A 19549-nucleotide genomic window follows, 5' to 3' on the forward strand; every position below is an offset into this window, starting at 1 on the left:
GGCGCATGCGCGGGTTCGTGTGTGCGTGTGAGGAGCGGCGGTTGGCGCCGCGAGGCGGGGAGCCGCGGGGGCGGCCGTCACCCCGCGTCGGGCCCCGGGGCCCGCCCGCCACCTCCTCGCCACCGCGACGTCTGCTCTTGCTTCTTCTCACGTGCCCGTGATCTCAGGGCACAGATAGGTTGGCTTGTGCGAGGGAGCAGAGCAGCGCTGAGGGGCGCCCGGGGCAGCCCGCGGGGGTTACGGCGCTGCCGCAGCCAGCCCTCACCTCGCTGCGTGGCCCGAAGGGTCTGAGAGGGCCTGAACTGCGAGGAAGGGAAATGGCGTGCGGTGCCAGCAGCCAGAAAAGGGATGGTGTCACGTTAAAACTGTAGTTTAGTAAGTGAGAGGCAGTGTTTGAGATGGATATAATTCACCCGTAACTCCATGGGCCAGAGTAGGCAGGAGGAAGGGTTGTCCAATGACTAGATCCTAACGGAGGACCTGAAGACTGGGTTTTGCCCTGCTCTGTGCTTGAGACTGTGGTTGAGTCACCTCGCTGCCTCTGTTTCTCTTGTATCCTGTCCAAGTAATCTCTGTTTTTCTCTAAAGAATGGCGGCAAGAACATAAACATTAAATACTGTTGGGTATCTGGATACCATGATAACTGAAGATATGAAAGTGCCTCCGATGTGGAGAATGACGAAGAACTCGTCTGTAGATTACGGTGCGCTCCTTCAACTGTATCTCTTAAATCATTTAATGTTTACTAATAAGTTAATCTATTACCCTGATCCATTGCCCAACCAACCATAACACCAGAGTGAGACCATCTGACTCAATTCTTTGCCTTGTTTTAACTATATAATTAAAATAGCAAATGTTAAGCTTAACCTGTATGATTCCCAATGTTTACTGCAGGACTGAAAATGAGATCTTTGCACACTGTGAAATGCAGGGAGCACAGAGCTGCCATCATCAGTCCCAGGCTTTTAAGGATCTTCATAGTGATGGTGAGTTACATCATACCAATTGTCTTACAAGATATAAGTGAATTTTGAAATCAGTTTTGGACCAAAATTCCCTGACCCTTTTGGGGGATCATTTTAGCAGTGCATTCCCATATCAGAGAATGTACACATTTCTAAGTGCCCAGGACAAAGTTCAGTCATTAGTGTTATAGGTAAACGTGACAAATTGACAACCACTGGGGCCAGGTTGCATAAATTCCAATTTATAAAATAATTGAGCAAGTCACAAGTAAGCAAAACAGCGCTGGGCGGCCGGGGGGGAGTCTCCTGCTCCACCAACGGCGCGCGCAACCCCCCCTCACAGTCTCCTTATATGCGATTACAGTTCCGGGTATACGGGGCACCTCCTGTAACTTCTGCGGTTGCGCCGGCTGTTGCTAGTGGGTCTTCTTCAGCCCTCTGGTGGTCGTGGGGATGAAGGCTGGAGTCTTCCTCTGCATTGTGTGCCATATTAGGCTATCTAAACTAACATTGCCGCTTCGCTAGCTCAACTCAATTTTCTCAGGCGGAGTACATGCCCCCCACCACAGGCTGTAGGATGTTCCCACAGATGTTCCCAAGACTGTTTCTTGCTGATGTAACAAATTAGTACATACCACAATACAAGATGTTCCCAAGGCTGTTTCTCACTTTGATGCAACAAATTAGCACATATCACAATTAGCAGAAAGGCTTCAATGTTAATGAGAATGCTGGAGTTTGAGGGGTTTTTGTTAGTGAGTGCAATCTGTATTTGATGCCATCTAACCGCTTTTCAGAAGATAGTCTTCCAGGTGTGTTTTCCGCTGCCCTGGAGGTAAAGCACACTGTGCAACTGTTTCTGGAGAGACCACCAGCAATAATGATATTTCTGTCTCTCATCTTAAGCCCCTTATGCCTGTCTGTACCGCGGGCGTGAGACCCGCGCAGCAGACAGGAAGCCCAGCTCCTGTGGTCGCAGGCGATGTCAGCTCTCCTTTACCAGATGGAGCCGCCGATCCAAGGCGGCGGCTTCGTGATAAATGGCGCTGGAAGCGTCTCTGCCCTCCCGCCGCCGGGACCCGCCGCAGCGTCGGAGGCTCCGAGGGCCGGGCGGGCCCTCGCTCCTTCTTTCCCTTTATAGGAAAAGTATGCGCGGCCCGGGGGGGCTGCCCCGAGTCGCCGGGGCCCGGGCGGCCGGGCCTGGCCGGGCCGGGGCGGGGCCTCGCCCGCCCTCGCCGCCCGCCGCCGCGCCGAGCCGCCCGCCCGCCCCGCAGCGCCGCCGCCGCCGCCGCGCCGGGGGCGAGCCGCCATGACGGGCAGGTAAGGCGGGACGGGGGGTCGGGGCAGCCCCCGGTTGCCGCGGGGGGCGGGAACGGGGGCTCCGCCGGGAGCTTCAGGCCCAGGGGGCGGCGGGTCGGAAGCGGCCGCGGGGGAAGAGCAGAGCCGGGCCGCTGCGCCGAGCCCTTCCTCTCCGCGGGGACGCGCTGCGGGCGGCGGGAGGACCAGACTCGGAGCTGGGACCGTGCCTGGCAGCGGCCGGGCCCCCCCCGCGGCGCGGCGTGGCCGGGCGCTGCCCTCCTGTCTGTCCCGCGTGCTGCGCCTCCAGCCCCCTCTTCGTGGGGCTGGCCTCGGGGGGACGCCTTCCGAGAGCTGCTCAAAACCCTGGGTAAATCTTGAGCTTGATTCTCCTCCTGCGCTGACGCTGGGGAACTCTGCAGAGTCACCTAACTGATGTGAAAGACAAAAGCAGTGGGGAAAGCGTTCGCTGCTGTCTTCTGAGGGTTTGAACAAATGTTTAATGTCTCTCACACTCGTTTCCACATCTGTAGAATAAAATACAGAAGTTTTAAAGCTGTTTGTGAAAATAAGCTTGTTTTTATAAGATGTCTTGAAGAAAAGCACGACAAAGAAATATGAAAATTAATAGGGTACCTTTTCTAGGATAGCCTTCCTCCTGAATACTGCTATCTTTATCCTAATCTCAAAGCATCATTCTTCATGACTAGAAACTCAGATCTGGAGAACTTTGTAAATAATTTTTTTTTCTTCTTTGTATAAAGTTTTCAGACTTGGATTATGCTGCTTCTTACCAGTATTCAATACTCAACATGTTTTGTGGGTTGTTAGGTACAATAATATGCTGAATAATTGTTACATCCCCACCTAAGATTTGAATGTTCTTTTATTTTTGCTGTCTCTGATGACAAGTTGATGTTGGTAGATGGTTTTGCTTACTCTTAACACTTCTGGTTTTCACCACGTACTTTTTGATTAAATGGTCTTCTCTATCTTAATGGTCCCTTTTTGTTCTTCAGGCCTGTGAGATGGATGCATATTTATCAGTGTACATTCATTTCCATACAACTACAAGACTCAGAGTCTTAAATGTTCACAGCTCATGGGTACCAATGCAGTTTCTGCATGCGGACAAGCAGTGGGAGACCAGAGAAGAATTTCTGACTCTATGAACCCAGCTTATTCTATTCCTATAGATCCAGAGTGTAGTACTATTTAGAATAAAATATTTCACTTCAGGTGAAATCACTCGGCTACAGAGGAGAGTGGGAAATCACTGAGGACAGTAATCCTTGTGCCCCTCTTTCCTGTGCTTCCTTGGAAACCTGCCTTTTAAGGTACAACCCTGTATTCAGTAAGAAGCTCTGATACAAAGCATGACACATGGTGGAACATTCCAAAGTAGCTGAGACACTGTGGAGTGTGCAGTCCTCCAAAATAATACAGGATTTCTCTCCCCTTTCCCTCGAATGCACTTCAGAGGGTTGTTAAAATAAGAAGACCTTGGCTTTTAGCATTTGAAAAGTGAATTGCATAAATGCAGGTGATCTGTTATTTAATGTTTTCAGAAAGGTTTATCCTGGCAAATTTGTCAACTATGAAAATTTCTAAATTTCTGTCTGCCATGGAACAGTTAATCATTCTGTCCTGGTGACTATCAGAGACAAAGATTTATCATAGCTGTAATGCAACTGGCTTTTTCCTCAGTAATAGTATAATCCATTTAGGGTAGCTGCCAGCAAAACAAAATCTGTACTTGGTTTTCAGTATTTATGAAACACTGGCATTGCTCAGCCCTTGCAAGACCGATACCGTTTGACAAGCACCATGTTTAGTATTGTTTTCAGGATGGGGCTGATTCTTAAGTCATTAGGAAGAAATCACCATTGAGAACATACTTCCTTAGACCTTCCTATAGGTCACTGTACTGAATTATGGCCAAAAGTTGGTTGATGTTTGTTACGTGGTAGTTTTTAAAATCTGCCAGCATTATGTAAGATACAGGAATTCAGGGCTTCAAGAAGGGGATGTGGAATATGCGCGTAATGTCTCTCTGGTCTTGAAACTCTTCACATATAGATGTGAATGATCTTGTTCTGTTAAAAATGTTAAAGAGAGGAAGATTGGAGAATGTGCACTGCTGACACGTTATTCTTTTTCACCTAACCTGTCTGGTCAAATGAGAACACAAAAGGACTCGCTTCTAGGTACTATGATTAGTGATGTCTTAATAGTAATTAAGATGGATGGAAAATCATTTTCAAGTGTCCTGTCCCTTTCAGTTGCGGAGGGTATCTCCTGAGCTTAAATAGCTGCAGTAATTTGATTTACTGAGTTTTAGCATTAGGGAAAACATAATTCCAGAAAATGCAAAGGAAGATGTGTACTTCTGTGTATTCATAGTGTAAAATTATTAGCTATAGGTGACCATTTCGCAAATGAAATCTAAATACTAAATGTATCACATTATGAGTTTACATTGTTACAATGTGAGGATTGTGTTTTGTTAGAGAAAAGTGGTAAGTAGATACATGGAAATTTGCAAATAATGATTCTGACTGCCATACCTTGACTGAGCTATTTTATTTCTCTATACCTTGACTGTAAAGTGGCTGTTGTAGTCCCTAACTTTCAAGAGCAGCCTGTAGTTTAAAGGCATGCTATTAACTTTTTTAAAAATCACCTTTTTATTTGAACATACCTGTTCCAACTAATATCCAAAGATAATAAAACAGAAAGAAGTTAGTAAAATATATATGGAGGAATATTTCTCTAAGTTTAATGTTGCTTAACTGCATTTGGAAATGAACGCTCTCTAAAAAGGTAATGTGTTAAAAATTAATGTGCTTCTAAGCACTCTTTATATATTTAGCAAAACTGAGAAATATAATTTATGTGATTTTGGTGCCTTTAGAAGTTTACCACAGTACTTCCTTATAATGAATAAATAAAGACCATTTCTATACTTGCATTTGATGCACTTTTTCCAACACCTCGTTTTCATTTTTGGCTTTTTTGCTACTGTGTGTTGCCCTTTTTTCTTTCCTGGTTGTGAAGGACTCATTCCCAAGAAAGCAGAACCATGAACTACCAGTGGAAAAAAAAAAAATCCTGTCAAATGCCCAAAGTAGAAATAAAACAGAGTAGAAGATAATTACTTTTAAGACTTTACTGCTGTGGTGTTGCTTAGAAAACAAAAGGTAAAGAGTGCCTGTGTTGTTTTACATTGCCTTTAGAAGTTACTGTAAAGATGATACAAAGCCTAAGGAAAAAAGTTCCCTAAGTGCACATTTCAGGGTATTATTTTTGTAAGAGATCTTTGTCATCACTATATTTGGCCTAATTGGGATCTGGATACGCCTATGTACTTCCTGCAGTCAACAAAAGAAGAACAGCTGCATTTACAGATATGCTTATTGATTGTTCCTAATCCAGTTGAGGTAAGAAATAAGAATATTTTATTTTCCATGAAAGTATTAGGCCAGTATCTGACTATAGGCTTTTTAATTTGGGAGAGGAGCTGCTGATGTGCATGCGGTCCATTTTACAAAGTAACTGCAAGTAAAATGGTTTGAAGGATGATGGGGAAGATGGAGTATAAAGGTTGATAATAGGAAGAAAGGTTCTTGGTGCAGACAAGAAGCTATATGCATCAACCTAACAGATGTCTCATCTGCCTGAGTTATGAGCAGCTACTTCTGCTCTTCTGGGTTAAAGAATGTGTTTTCAGTCTTACTACTTTTCCATCTAAATCTGCTCTCTGAGATTCTGTAGATTAACTTACTGGAAGGTCCTTAGTAGTAGTCTGTTCTGAGGACATGGAGGTGCTTCTCATAGGGGAACTACTAATGAATGCTCAGAAGTCTGGCTGCTTTCTGCTCTGCTTTGGCTCAGAAAGTAACCTGCTGTAAGAGTCTGGCATCAGCCCTGTCTCTTAAGAGTGATCTGCCAAGAGGGAAAAGAAAACCGTGCACTTGCACTCTTTATCTGCGAGGCAGCAAGAGGAGTGTGAGCGAGCTTGTATGTGTTTTGAGGGATGGGAAGATAGGGTGGTTATTGTTTTGGTATTTTTCCTTCCAATCCCTTCGTCTTGTTTTTTGAAGATGAAATTCATACTTCTCTGTGGAAGATCAGTTATTTGGAAACCAATGAAACTGTGTCATATGAGCCAGAAAAGTGAAAGCTGGGCATTTGAGGGAGAAGGAGATTTTTAGCCAGACTGCTTAAGGTTAAGGGTGATGTAATGTTTTGGTGATTTGATATTTTGCTTTGTATTAAAGGCAAAAAGCTAATATTTATTTTAAACTGTTTTGTTGATAGGGTGGCCAGAGCTGAAATATCTAATATTAAGGTTAAATGGTCAGCAAAAATCCCCAATTTGGAGGATGTTTTTGTTCTTGTTCTCCTTTTATTCATGTCATAAAGTAGACATGAATAAAGGGCAAATGCGGTTGGGACAGAATGATACTGGCAGGTTGACATCAGTATCCAAACTGAACTCCCAACAGAACGTAGGGTGAATCGCAGATGTTGCGGTTACTGATTTCTAGTTTTTGAAATATGACGTTCTCTATTTGTGCCTGTTCTGCTGAATCCCAGTAAACCCTCTATTTCCATTTAAAGGACAGATAGGATCTCTGCTGGTTAACACTCATCTAATAGTTGTGAAATCATCACTTTTACTGCTCTCACTTTTTTTCCCCTATAGCTTGCCAAATTTAGTCATGGAATATATAATATTTCACTATTGTGCTACAAAAATCCTCTGTTTCTATAATTTAGTATAAAATAATTAGTCTGTAATGACTCTCAAGTTGGTTTTCGTCTGTGGTACTGATCAGATGAGACTGATTCAGCTGTTCCCATCGTCCTCCACCCCCTTCCCTTTGTTCTCTTAAAAACTGACTTCTGTATTCTCAAATTTTTACTCTTTTTACCCCCCACCCTGAGCCATTTGTGCGGTGTGATCCTCTTTCTCTCTCACAGGGGTGGGTGGAGAGGAGGAGTGGCAGAAAGGGGAACTCCTGTTCGAAAGCCCCATTCAGTTCCCGGCAGAGAAAGAGCTCTGGAGGCTGGAATGCGCCAAGTATGTTCATTTGCTCTGCTTCCTGACCCTCCGCAGCATGCGGCTTTTGCAGACTGGAGTGTGTCTGGAGAGTAAAAGTCTATATGTTTTTGTTTCTTGGAGTGTGCTTTATCCAAATGGAAGGAATAGTTCTGTTGATTGCAGTATCCTTAATACATTGCCTGATGCAGCAGCCTGCAGGGAACCAACTTACAGCTGCCAGGATCAGATACTGATCTGCAGCAAACTAAAGTGTTGTCAAGAGATCTGGTATCTCTTTTGCTTTTCTGTATTTCTCTGTTGCTTTGATCAGTGTCTTACTGATTTAAGTGGATTAATTATGTGAAGACTGAGGTTTTTTTATTATTTGTTTTTAATCTCACCTCCTGGATGATGGAATTTATAAAGATATATTATGCAAGTCTAACACAGAATGAAGTGCTGAAGTAGACTCCTAGCGTGCTGGCTTAAATAGGTAACTACTAGTGGGATACAGGAAAGAGGCCGTCTGATCCTTAAGACTGTAAAAGAATGTTAGATGAAGAAACAATGCTTGAGCAGGAGTCTATCCATCCTGCTTTAGCGCTTCTGAAGTGTAAAGGAAACTCCCCAAAGGAAGGTGACTCATAGAAATATCATTATTGCTGGTGGTGTCTCCAGTTGTCTTTCTGCACTCCCCTTCACAGTGCCACTGGGTGCCATGGCCGGCCTGAGGCTTCAGGGGCTGGCATCCTCCAAACTTTATCAACGCCGGCAGGATCGGCTCAGTGGCACAGGGTCGCTCCTGAGCAACAGGACAGATACAGCAGCTGGGATACATGGGTATGTCTCCGAGAGGAAGGGAATGGTATCGTTGAAGCATTTGCCAAGATTTGTTCATTTTTGGCTTTTTCTTTTTTATTTAAATGGAGCTTGACTGCGCACAGCCAGACAGGGTGAAGTCTGTTTATTTTCATTTCCAAGTAGCGTATGAAGGAAAGGACTTCCCTGACAAGGAAGCTTTCTGTTCTTAACAATAACAGGAAAGCAACCATGGAGAACCTTTCCCATTTTGAAGGACTGTACAAGATTCTTCAGACCCAACATTACTGCTAGTCTTGTTAATGGTGAAGTATTTATGTACTGTGGGAATAAAGAAATAGAGTGAAATGCAGTAGTTTTCCAGAATGCTGGTTGGATTTTGCTGTCTCTTGATCTTTAGGGTTCAGTAGTGCATTTCTCCATCTGTACTGTTAATAACAGGCTAGCTGATTTTTAGCTGTCATAAATAACTCCAGTGTGCCAGAAAATTAAGCTTCTAGTGTAGCTGCTTTTTGAGATTACTTAGGATGTGTCAAACAATGCTGCTTAAGTCTCTCCCCAGACAATTCTATTGCTTGATTTGAGCATTACTTTTTCTATGCTTCTGATTAAAATTTTAATTTTCTTCTCAGTTTTCACTGAAGTTAATTTTGGGCAGGAGAGAAATTAACAGGAATTAAATAAAACTTAATTTATTGTGTTTTGGGAGAATTCTGAGCAGCAGTGTGGGCTGCAAAGTCTGAGTCCCTGGGAAGAGCAGTGAGCATGCAGGAGAGAGATTTCCTAGCAGTCTGAGGCTTTGAGTTTTAGTCTCCTCTTAGCTGGAGGAAGACCTGGTGCTCGCTCGTAATTCAGCAATTGGGCTGGCTTCTCAGTTTGAACCCTGGATCCCTCACTAGAACTCCCACCTTCACACTCCTCCCGAGTCTTTCCTTTTTACCCTCTACCTTTTAGATAGTGGGTGAGTTCTCAATTTTTCCTATACAAAGTTGTGGGTGTATGAGAAGTTAGCATGGAGAGGAGTAAGAGGATAGTGAAAGAAATGTCAATGCCACTGAGAGGAGAGTATGCTGTTCAGGAAGAGTGAGAAGCATTATAAGGGGCTGGTGAGAGACGAGAAAATAAGCATCAAAAAATGGTGAAGGAACATAACAGTGACACTTAACAGAAAAGCAGAGTGTGAACTGAAGATGAGAAGCATGAGGAGATAAATGCTTGGGCATAGTCATCTTACATTTTCAAAATGTAATTTGCTTTCAGCTGTTTAACTGTTTAACTGTAACATGTAAAACTCATCTCTGCAGAGAGAAGGTGAAGGCACAATTTTTTTCTGTGTTAGCTGTGTACCTGCTCTCTGAATTTGTAAACATGACAGATATTTTTTAAGCCTTGATTTTTAAAATCGGAGTTAAAAACACTATCTTAAGTAGACGTAACTTAATGGAGGAGGAAAGCTCTTTTCTGAACAGTCATGTATGAAGTACTGTCAGCACTATACTAGTATAGCTTTGCAAGGGAGCTACGTTTTTTCCAGTTTGCCTTCTATATCAGCTAGATTTAGGAGCTGGAGCTTGGTGTTTGGAAAATGCTTATCTGTGAGAGGTCTCCCTTTTTAAACTTACACTGTTAAGTGTTCTCTGTGAAGCTGCTGGAGGAGATGATCTGGGCTGTGCTGACATGTGTGCTGACAGTGATAGTTCTCCAGGCGTACTGCGCTGGGCTTGGGCACTTCAGTAAGTCGCAGTCTGGGAAGACTGAAGTGTGGCTGGGAGCTAGCTCTGAAGCCGAGCACATCTAGAGTTACAGAGGTGGTGTTAGGTGGGGGAAACCTCAGGTGCTGATACTGTGTTGTGTTGGAGCAGACTGGCTGCATATTTTATATTGCTGTGGCGACACATGTACTTGCATATAAACTATATGCTGGCAGAATTTTTAATAAGGCCAGGCAGGATGGAAAGAAAAAACTTTTGCAGGTGCCAGAGTGATTTAGGGGGGAAATCTCTAGATATGTAAATTGAATATTTTCACATTGTAGTTCCTGAAGCAAAGAAAACATAAAGCCGCTTATTAAGGCTTCTTATTCAACAGATGGCAAAACCGAAGATTATAATCTGCTATGGAATTTTGCCTCCTGAGTGACTTGTATTTTATCCACAGTTTTTGAGCTACAGATAACTTTTGCTTCTACCTCAAAAGGTCCTGATAGTTTACATCCCTTCTTCAGGCAGATGACTGGAATCCAAAAGCAGTGTTGTTACCAGTTGATGATAATTGTGAACACATTTGGGAATGATCTGTCTTATCAGTACCGGTAAACAACATCACAACGCAGATGTTTTAGCCCCTTTCAGATAATGGAGTGAGAGTGAGAGAAACACTTGTCTATTTGATAGAAATAGACATAGAAATGGTACATGCTTGAAAATCGAAGGCTATTTTTGGTGTCAGATGTATAATCTGTTTAAAACGTGTACACTTCTTGTTGATGTTTTCCCAGGTTGAGTGCACACTCTGCTAAATGTGTGTCGTCTTAAGTAATCATTGATGATAATATTGGAAATAAGCATTGCAGTCGGTTGAAAGGGAGTGCTGAATACCTGTTGCATAGGATGTTTTTCTGTGTGACTGCCAATGGGCTTTCATTGCTGCTGCTGCTGGTTTCAGACATCTCCATGAGGGCTGTTGCCCCTGCACGCTAACCATGCAGACGTTGTACGCTGCTCTCAGCTGGAGCCTGTGAAGGAGTGGAATCTTTTTTACACCTCTGGCTCCCACAGATAGCAAATGGCTGTAGCTGGTAGGCCAAGGAGTGATGAGGAACTATAAACACTTTTCTCCATATTGTGCCTATAAAGCTGCATTTGTATGTTTTCCTTAATTTCCATTATCCTTGGATAGTAAATGAAAAGTAAATGTGCTTACTTCTTTCAGAACTTGAGGGCTACATAGTCAAGGGAGATATGCTGAAAGAAACAATATTAACTTGTTGTTTAGCCAACTAAAAACTATTTAAATATGAAGTAAATGGAAAATACCATGCAAGCAGAAGGAGAAATTAAACTATGCGCATAGTATTATCAAATGCACAAGAAATCATACACTGACCAAATAGGATTTTTTTTCCTCTGACATTTTATAAGAAGTTTAATAAAATTGCATGCTTTAATAACAAGTTTTAAAAATTATATAACCTGATAACATCCCTTAAAACAAAGTTGAACCACTCTGAGAAAGCTTTCCAGAAAAAAAAGTGAGTTCAAGTGAAGAGATCTTGGAAAAATGGTAGGGGTAGTTGGCAGATATCTTTCAGTAGAAATTCATGAAATAATACACTTCCTCTTTCTTTTTTTCCTTTGTGTTGGTCATTATCTGTGAAATGAATCATAGTCCAGTATTGTTCCAGAAAGATATATATATATATTTTAAAATCTTTGTCAATGTTAAGGACTTAAAGCCATACACCCTTAACCATACTACAGGGTAGGTGGGAACCCCTCTCCAGAAGTGCTCTGATTTTTATCTTGGCTACTGGGAGTTAAGATATGCACAAGCCACGGTAGCTTTCTAGGTTATTGACTTTTCACTATCTTATACATATGTGTGTGTGCACACACATATATATATATACTACAAGTGACTATGTAAATCCTATTATATTGTGTTATTTTGTCTAAACAATAGTTTCTACTGGTGGACCATATAAGAATAAGATGTTTAATAGACCAAATATATCTGAAACTACTATTTGTAGAAGGTAAATCCATATTGACTTTAGTGATATAAGGTGCAATGCTTTCAAATATTTCTACAGCAACTGTACCAGTGGCACAAAATAAGTCTCCTAATTAACTTCTACTCATATAAAGAATGTTGTTTTTTTCAGCTTGAGAGCAATGCTGATACTTTATAATAAATAGTTCTGAGAAGCCAAAGCATGAGGAACCCACTCCTAATTGTAATGGTAAATAATCTATTTATGTAAATTAAATATTTTAACAAAGACTATTAGTTAAAGTTATGGCATATAATGGAGAGAGATTGGAAAACGTGTTGTTCAAGCACTGGTATTTTGTTGGGTTTGCACAGGACTGGAGAACTTCAGGATGTTTTGCTAGTTGTATTTTAATAGCCTTTCCTGTCTTTGTGTCATCAGCTTATTGTTAAAACAGAGGGGGATTTTGTATTTTACTGCATTTCATGCAAAAGATTACTAATTAGAATGCAAGTAACACTCCGTATTTGGGACTGTCCTTTGTGGGGAAGACTTGTATCTAAATATCTTATGGTTGACACGGTAGGCAGTCTTTCATGGTCATTATGAGCACGACCACCAAGAGGATGGTTTTGGTCTCACTCTTCCTCTCCCTGTGCTGCTGGCACAAGTGTTTGTGGAATCTGGTAGACTGGATCATAGAACTGCTCTGAATTAACACTGTCCTCCCTCCCCCTTCCAGCCTCGGTGAATTTTAACAGTGATCCAGGTGAATGAATGCTTGCTCTGGTGGAAGGAAAAGGGCACATGGGTGTGTAGTTTTGGGAGATTATGAAACTGTAGCATATATGAAAGCAAAAGTCTGAAATGAATGTAAAGTCGTGCCTTTAGAGCAATGCTGAAGTGTCAAATTTTAGTTTGAGTGCAAAAGAGTAAAATGTCTTAAATAAAAATGGGTGCAAAGCCATGCATGAAAAGACAGCGGAGAGGTAAAACTCAAGCTATGATTACCAAAGATTCACTGCTGCTGGTTCATGTTATAGAGAACACTAGGTCGGGGCCCCTATATGATTTAGTTGTCTCCTGTTCAGCTGTCCCCAACAAACTTTAGCTGTGATACAGCTGAGGCAGAGAACAGTCATTTTATAAATACAAGCAGCAGCAGCATAACTATTTGTAAAATAGAAGGTGCCTGAACGGAAAGTTGACGCTCCCCAAGCAGCTGCAAATTCACAGCTTCTCTAGAGGAAGGGAGGGGACAGCAGAGAAGGCAAGTGGGTTTTGCCTGGAAATACTTGACCATCTGAGCTTTTCTGTGTATTAGGAAGACAGTCCTGAGGATGCCTGTTGCATCAAAGATCATCTCTGTAGCTTTCCAGCTGCTCTTCATTCAACTGTGCTCTAGCACTGAGTATTTAGCACATGAAACTAGGTGAAAACTGGAACTTGAACCTTTTTTATGCAATTGTCTCATCTTATAAAACCGTAGCGTTTTGGTTCCAAAGACCTCAGTGGTGAACATCTATTTGGTTTGGTAGATGATACATTGTACTTTATTGTAATATGTTCTTATTTTCTTGACCATCTGTTTGCCAGCTTGCCCTGGAACATTTAATCATAAGAATTTTTTCTCTTTTTTGAATCCCACTTCTGAGACCTGCCTCAGAGCAGGTTTGCTGGCCAGCTGGTAATGACGAAGAGTGCTCTTATAGTCGATTAGCTTTGTTTCTAGCTGGTTGGAGTTGAATCCATTGTCACTGTCCTCCTACTTGGGAACAAAAGTTTTGGGCTGAAAGCTGGAGTACAGATTCTCTGTGCTAATGTGAGCAGCATTACTAATTGACCACTTGCTTGAGTGCGTGATAGGCATTTTGTACCTTTACGTGTGTTTAGACTGTGTAATTTTGTGTACAGATTTTTCGTATAAATTTTTTCCCAAACTAGTAGTTTCTCTCATGTATGATTAACAAGTCACAATTACTAGCTCATTTGCAGTACGGCATTTCTTGGACAACTCAGGCTGTATCACAGTCATCTTTCTTATAACCTTTATGGAAATCTTGTCTGCATCAACCAAGTTCTTCTAGCTCAAACATATTTTGTTTTCCATTTCCAAATCTTGGAAGTCTTTGTACTATACTTTTTAGCAAAATTGTTACTGACATTTTATTATGCATCACAGCCTTTTTGTTATAACGGTACTGGAATGTCTTGAATAAACTTCTGTAGCTAGGAGTTGGATCTTTTGCATCGTTGTGTACATGCTTTGTGCATAAGAGTAAATAAACTCTTGGGACTCCTGACATTTTCCTGCTCTAACAGGTGGGTGAGGCAAATGAATTTTCTGAGTTACACATTAAATCCAGAGTTGTACTTTCTGCTAACAGAAGAAAGTGAGAACATAGAATATTAGCGCTTTTGACTTTCATTGGCAATTTTAACTTCCTAATAGACTTTGTATTGTATAGAAGTTAAGGTTTGCTGTTGGGTTATTCTGTCTCGACAGCCCTCAAATACTGTTCTCGGATCTGAGGCTCCTGACAGCCTTATTCTTATGAATCAGCCCCTACATCTTCAAGATGGTTCTTGCCAACACAGCCATTTGACTCTTGGCAGGATCTCTCCCAGGATAAATATGTTCAATAGAGTTTGGTATAAACTGTCGCACTAGTGAACCTGCACCTGCGCTCTTTCATACAGAGGAACCTGGCTTTTCAGATTGCAGGCTGGTATTGCATACTGCAGCTGTCTAATGCCAAAGCTGTAGTGGTTCTGCTCTTGCAGAATTAAATCAGCAGGTAGTTGGTCAATGGCAATGATGGGTACTGTTCTCCAGCTGTTGTTGAAGTGCACTTTTAATAAGTTCAGGATTTTTTTAAAAAGTTAATTTCATGTTTATAAACAACAACAAAAAAGCAGTAGATCATGCTTTGCTGTTAGTGTGTGGAGCAGAATACCTGCTATTATGTAGAAACCTGTGAGACTCATTGAAACGATTTTTCCTGTTTTTTCCATAACCCAGAGTAGCTTTTTCACTGATGTTAACATCAGGCTTTCTTAATCATGGCCACATTGGTTAGCTCAAGTCCTGGAGTTCAGGCACCAGATTCTTCAAGCGGGAACATATGTTTGTTGGAGAGATTATATTTTGAAGTTCTGGTGCACATTTGGTGTATGATTTAACTGAAAGTGGTGATTGAAAATGAAGCTGATTAGATTAAAGGAAAGACCTCTGGGCTTTGCTGCAAGCACAAATGTTTTTGTGTTTACCTATTCCTTTGCTCCTTGGCAGGATAGAAATGTTTCTTTAACCCGTGGTCCCTAGTTCATAAAGTTACGTGATTTCCTGTTTGTCCATAGTTCTGGTTCATGTCCAGGTTTAAAGCTCCCTCATACTGCAGTGAGGTAACAAGTTATAATAGCTTTTATGAAATCAGTATTCTGTTCTTGACCTCAGAACCTATTACCGCCCCCCCCCACCCTGCTCTTTGTCACCCTTGGAATTGCCGGGGCGGAAGGAAGGCGTGTTTGCACTGAGCGCTCACTCCAGGTCACAGGCCAGCATATCGGTGCAGGTGTGATGCAGCCGGCTGAGCGGAGCCAGCTGCGGCACCGGCCTGGTTTTGCTGTCTCTGGAGTAGGGGGCTGCTGCCAGTGTTGCTGCCTGCCCATTCTAGTTCTGCTCTGAGCACATGACGCTGGAGTGCAAACTGTGGTGTGGTTTTGTAAGAATGCCTCTGACCGGAGGGGAGAGAAGCTTCTGCTACTGAAACGTGCGTATTGAGTTAGTATCGTGAAAGAGGTGTGGAAAATAGGATGTTGGGTTGCAGAATCACACTAACAAAGGAATTTCAACGCTTTACTACAATTAAAGGTCTTTACTCTTTGACATTGAACAATGATGGTTCTGATTTCTATTTCAAAGTGTGTACAAAGAACCAGTTTAAATAGATTTGTATATAAAAAGAAAGAAGAACTATTTTACACCAAGCCTTCTTTTGTTTTCTATATATTATGTAGTTCAGGAAAACTATTGTACAAATATTCCAGTGACTTCAATAAGCTGGACCTTTTTTATTCTTCCATGTATAAAGCTGCTATCTTTCCAGTAGTGTAGAGTTCAGAGGTAGCTCAGAAGGCATAAGATAGTCTTTCTATATTCAAAAGTGGAACAGTATTGAATTTTCATATTATTGGATATTTTGGAGGTTAAAGAACTGATCCCAACAGGAAACAGAGACTCTTTCCTTAGCATATATTTTCCTCCCTATTTGGATATGTGATACAGGATTTTAAAATGGCATTCTGCTAATATATACAGAACTTAGATTACTGTGACAGCAAGTATGAAAGTTTTGTGGAAGAGGTTAAGGTCATTCCATATTTTAGGGGAGAAAGAGGAAACAGTCCTTTGCAAGATTTCAAGTGTGGCTTTGGGTTTTTTTTTTTAGCCTCACTTTCTGAGGAAATGAAGCTGATGTATTTGCCCAGCCAGCCAGGGAGACTTCTCTCTTCCGTTACCTTTTTAACTTGTTGCCAGTCTCAGCTAATTTGTCAGGAAGGCAGAGGCGTTGGACGTGATTAAGTTCCTATGAATCTTGTGCACATAAGCTGATGGGTAGAGGGGAAAGGCCCCATTAATCCTTTCAGTGAAGGGAGACTGCAGCGTGAGATCAGTGCTTACTACACCTCAGAGAAACCTCACCGGAGCACATCCCAAGACCAGAAATCCAGAGAAGTCAGGATTCATTGGATTTGCTGCTCTCAGCACTACTGGTTTAGTTTAAGTAGTGGATATTTGGTATGTGCTATGAGCAAGATGGCATAATGGCATTCATTGGTGAAGTGAAGGGACTGGTGAAACGGTCAAAAATGTGCCATGGGTAAGTCTGCCACATGAGTTCATTCCGCCACAAGGGCGCTGCCTCCCCTGTGTGAGTTGTAAGAACATTATTTCTAACTGATGTCAGCGCTGAGATGACTCATTCACTGTTCTTTTTTCATGTAAAAGGGAGTTAAAAGCAATAGAAATGTTGTGTTCATTGATGTTGGGGCAGTTTGGATGATAGGGGTATACTCATGTGACTGGCTGTAACATTGCTCACGATCTTTCTCTTGTCTTCGTTCCAGTAATATGTCTGATGCTCTTGCAAATGCAGTATGTGAACGCTGCCAGGCTCGATTTGATCCTGCAGAGAGGATTGTGAACAGCAATGGGGAGCTCTATCATGAAAACTGCTTTGTCTGTGCCCAGTGTTTTCGTCAGTTCCCAGATGGACTCTTTTATGAGGTGAGACCCCGGTAGTTATAAACCTATGGAAAGCTGTTTGACTAATTGTATTATAAGCCCTATCCCATATGATGCTGACTGTCTTGGGCTCTTAACCAGTCTATAAAACTGAAGGTACTCAGTGTCTCTCAGGATTAAGTGTCATTCTTTGTCAACTTCATTTGCTTCTCTCTGCCTGTCTCTCCCAAGTTAAATGGATGTGCCCAAGAGAATAGATGTTTCAATTAAATGCAAGGTCCATAGCGCCCCACAGCTTGTGAGTGTAAGCCGTGAGCTGAAAAGTCGTCAGTGTACCCAGAAAGATTAAAAAGGGAGTCTCTTTCCTTTTCCTAACTCCGGCTGGTTTGAGCAAGTTTAAGTGACATCTTTAAAATTGTATCAGGAAGCTGGCTGTGACGGATCTGAAAAATATAGAGGGGGAAAAATGAGGAAGGTAACTTTAGGGATTTTCCTACTTTCTCCATCTTGTACAATTGCCTGTTCTTTTTTGTTAGAAAAAGAACAGGAAAGGATCTTCTGACATATAAGCCTGTAAAACCTGGAATGTATCAGTCTCGTGACAAAGATGTCACAAAGCTGTTTTCCAACTGTACGACTGACATTTTGTATCAAAACTTGTTAGTGATTCCTCTTCCACTTCTTTTAGGAATGTGTAGCAGAAGAATTTGAGGCAGGTGACATGGCAGATGACATACACAGACTTCCTCTTGTCGTGGAGCCGAGTCAAATGGCTTCTTAACTCTATGCTAGTCCTACACTGTCAACACAGTGCACTCCTCTGTTTTTTGCCTTCTCCTGGGTTAAATAGCCTTTTCTGCTTTTCTTTGCATTTCTTAATTAAAATCAACCATAAAATTGTTTTATTGTTTGGTGGTTTTTTTTAAATGTATTGTGTTATTCCCCATAGAGAATTGCAGCTAGCTAGTTGAGCAGTCAGAAGGAGATTTTGTGAAGCTGTTTTCTGTTCAAGTTTGTCATCTCATATTTTCTTTTGATCTATCTAATTCCTTCTGGTGCGATCAATCCAAAACCGTGTTAGCAGATCAGTTGTCTCATCCAAGGTATCCAGGCAAATAGAAATTATTCAAAACTGAAATATGGCATAACAGGAAAGTAGATAATCTGAATAAAAAATACATTTTAAGACATATGCTAGTATACATCTGAATGTTAAAACCGAGAGGCAAAGCAAGCAGAAATCTGGAAAAATAATATTTCATGTGATTTCATTAACTTTTCTGTGTTATACAACCTGAATATTCTGCGACATGCTTTCATAAGTCTGCAGTTCGGATTTTATTTGGCTTGAACATGCCCTGTTTTTTAGGGGATTTTGGTTTCATGTGTATCTGTATGAGCCCACGCATGCTTGATCTCTCTCCCGAGTTGTACCTGTATCCTGGGCATTTACAGTTGCAGGCATAAATATGGCTCTAATGGAGTACCTACATGTGAGAACTAGAGATAGGTTTGAAAGTTATCTAATATAATAGGGTTTACATCCATTTTTCCATTCAGTGTAAGCAGAACTAATCACAATACTTATGGGTGCATACGGTGTATAAGGGAAGAGAAATATCTCCATTAAAAAGCAAGAAATTAAGTGAACTTACGGCAGAAATGAATTGTCATCTTTCTTGCAGATTTAATTTCTTTGCCCTAACCCTGCATTGCTAGCATTTTGAGGGGTTTCCCACTTAGTGTGTGAGAGAGAAAAGGGAAACTATCTGCATAAGAGGTGTTTGAGAAAGAAAACAGAAGATATTTTTTCATATTTTATTACAAATAAGTGAATTCTTGGCTTTTTTCTTTTTTTTTTAGATATTTTGTACCAAACTTTTCCAATTGTGCAACTAAAATTGGTGAAGTTGTTTAAAAACGGGGTTTAAATCTTTTTACAGAACGTGTGCAAGCATGTATTTTGAATACCACATTATTTTAAACATGGTTCATTCTTAATTTGCAGTGAGTTTTAGCCTTACACAGGATGAATATTTCTGAATTACACAAAAAAATAAAGCAAAAAATTAAATTAAAGCAAACTGTAGGAAAAGGACTTTGGACTCTTTGAGGTTTTTATTCTCTTATAGCAGTGTTGCCATTGATTTAACTATTTGCTAAGCAAATTCACCATGAGGTTGAAACCATATCTAAAAAGTAAATTTTATTTGATAAAATCTTTGGGAGTTTAAAACAGGTGAGAGGGGGATTAGAACCGAAAATGCTTGACTGACCTTGACCAACTGGTTATTTCAACCAAAAAATAATACCGAACTATCAGAACCTAGAGGATCTCGCTGATTCATGAGGGCTTTTCTCTCTTGTTTCGTTCACAGTTTGAAGGTCGGAAATATTGCGAGCACGACTTTCAGATGCTGTTTGCCCCTTGCTGCGGGGAATGCGGTAAGATTTCCAA

General features: G+C 41.4%; 1 protein-coding gene across 4 annotated transcripts in view; it reads left to right on the top strand.

The window, feature by feature from the left end:
- LIMS2 (LIM zinc finger domain containing 2) overlaps nt 1–19549 on the top strand; it is a 38228-nt gene that overhangs the window by 258 nt on the left and 18421 nt on the right. The window contains exons 1-5 of one of the 4 annotated variants that reach the window (XM_067302001.1): nt 35–178; nt 589–704; nt 899–990; nt 16974–17133; nt 19470–19536. In XM_067302001.1, coding sequence (XP_067158102.1) covers nt 16978–17133; nt 19470–19536 — 223 coding nt within the window. In that variant the 5' untranslated portion in view covers nt 35–178; nt 589–704; nt 899–990; nt 16974–16977. Of the gene's footprint in view, nt 1–34; nt 179–209; nt 705–898; nt 991–2223; nt 2290–16973; nt 17134–19469; nt 19537–19549 lie in introns of those variants that run through there. The other 3 variants (XM_067302000.1, XM_013942660.2, XM_067301999.1) reach the window with 3 other exon arrangements.

The sequence above is a fragment of the Apteryx mantelli genome, chromosome 9 (assembly GCF_036417845.1).
Source record: "Apteryx mantelli isolate bAptMan1 chromosome 9, bAptMan1.hap1, whole genome shotgun sequence".
In the NCBI taxonomy this organism is placed as follows: Eukaryota; Metazoa; Chordata; class Aves; order Apterygiformes; family Apterygidae; genus Apteryx; species Apteryx mantelli.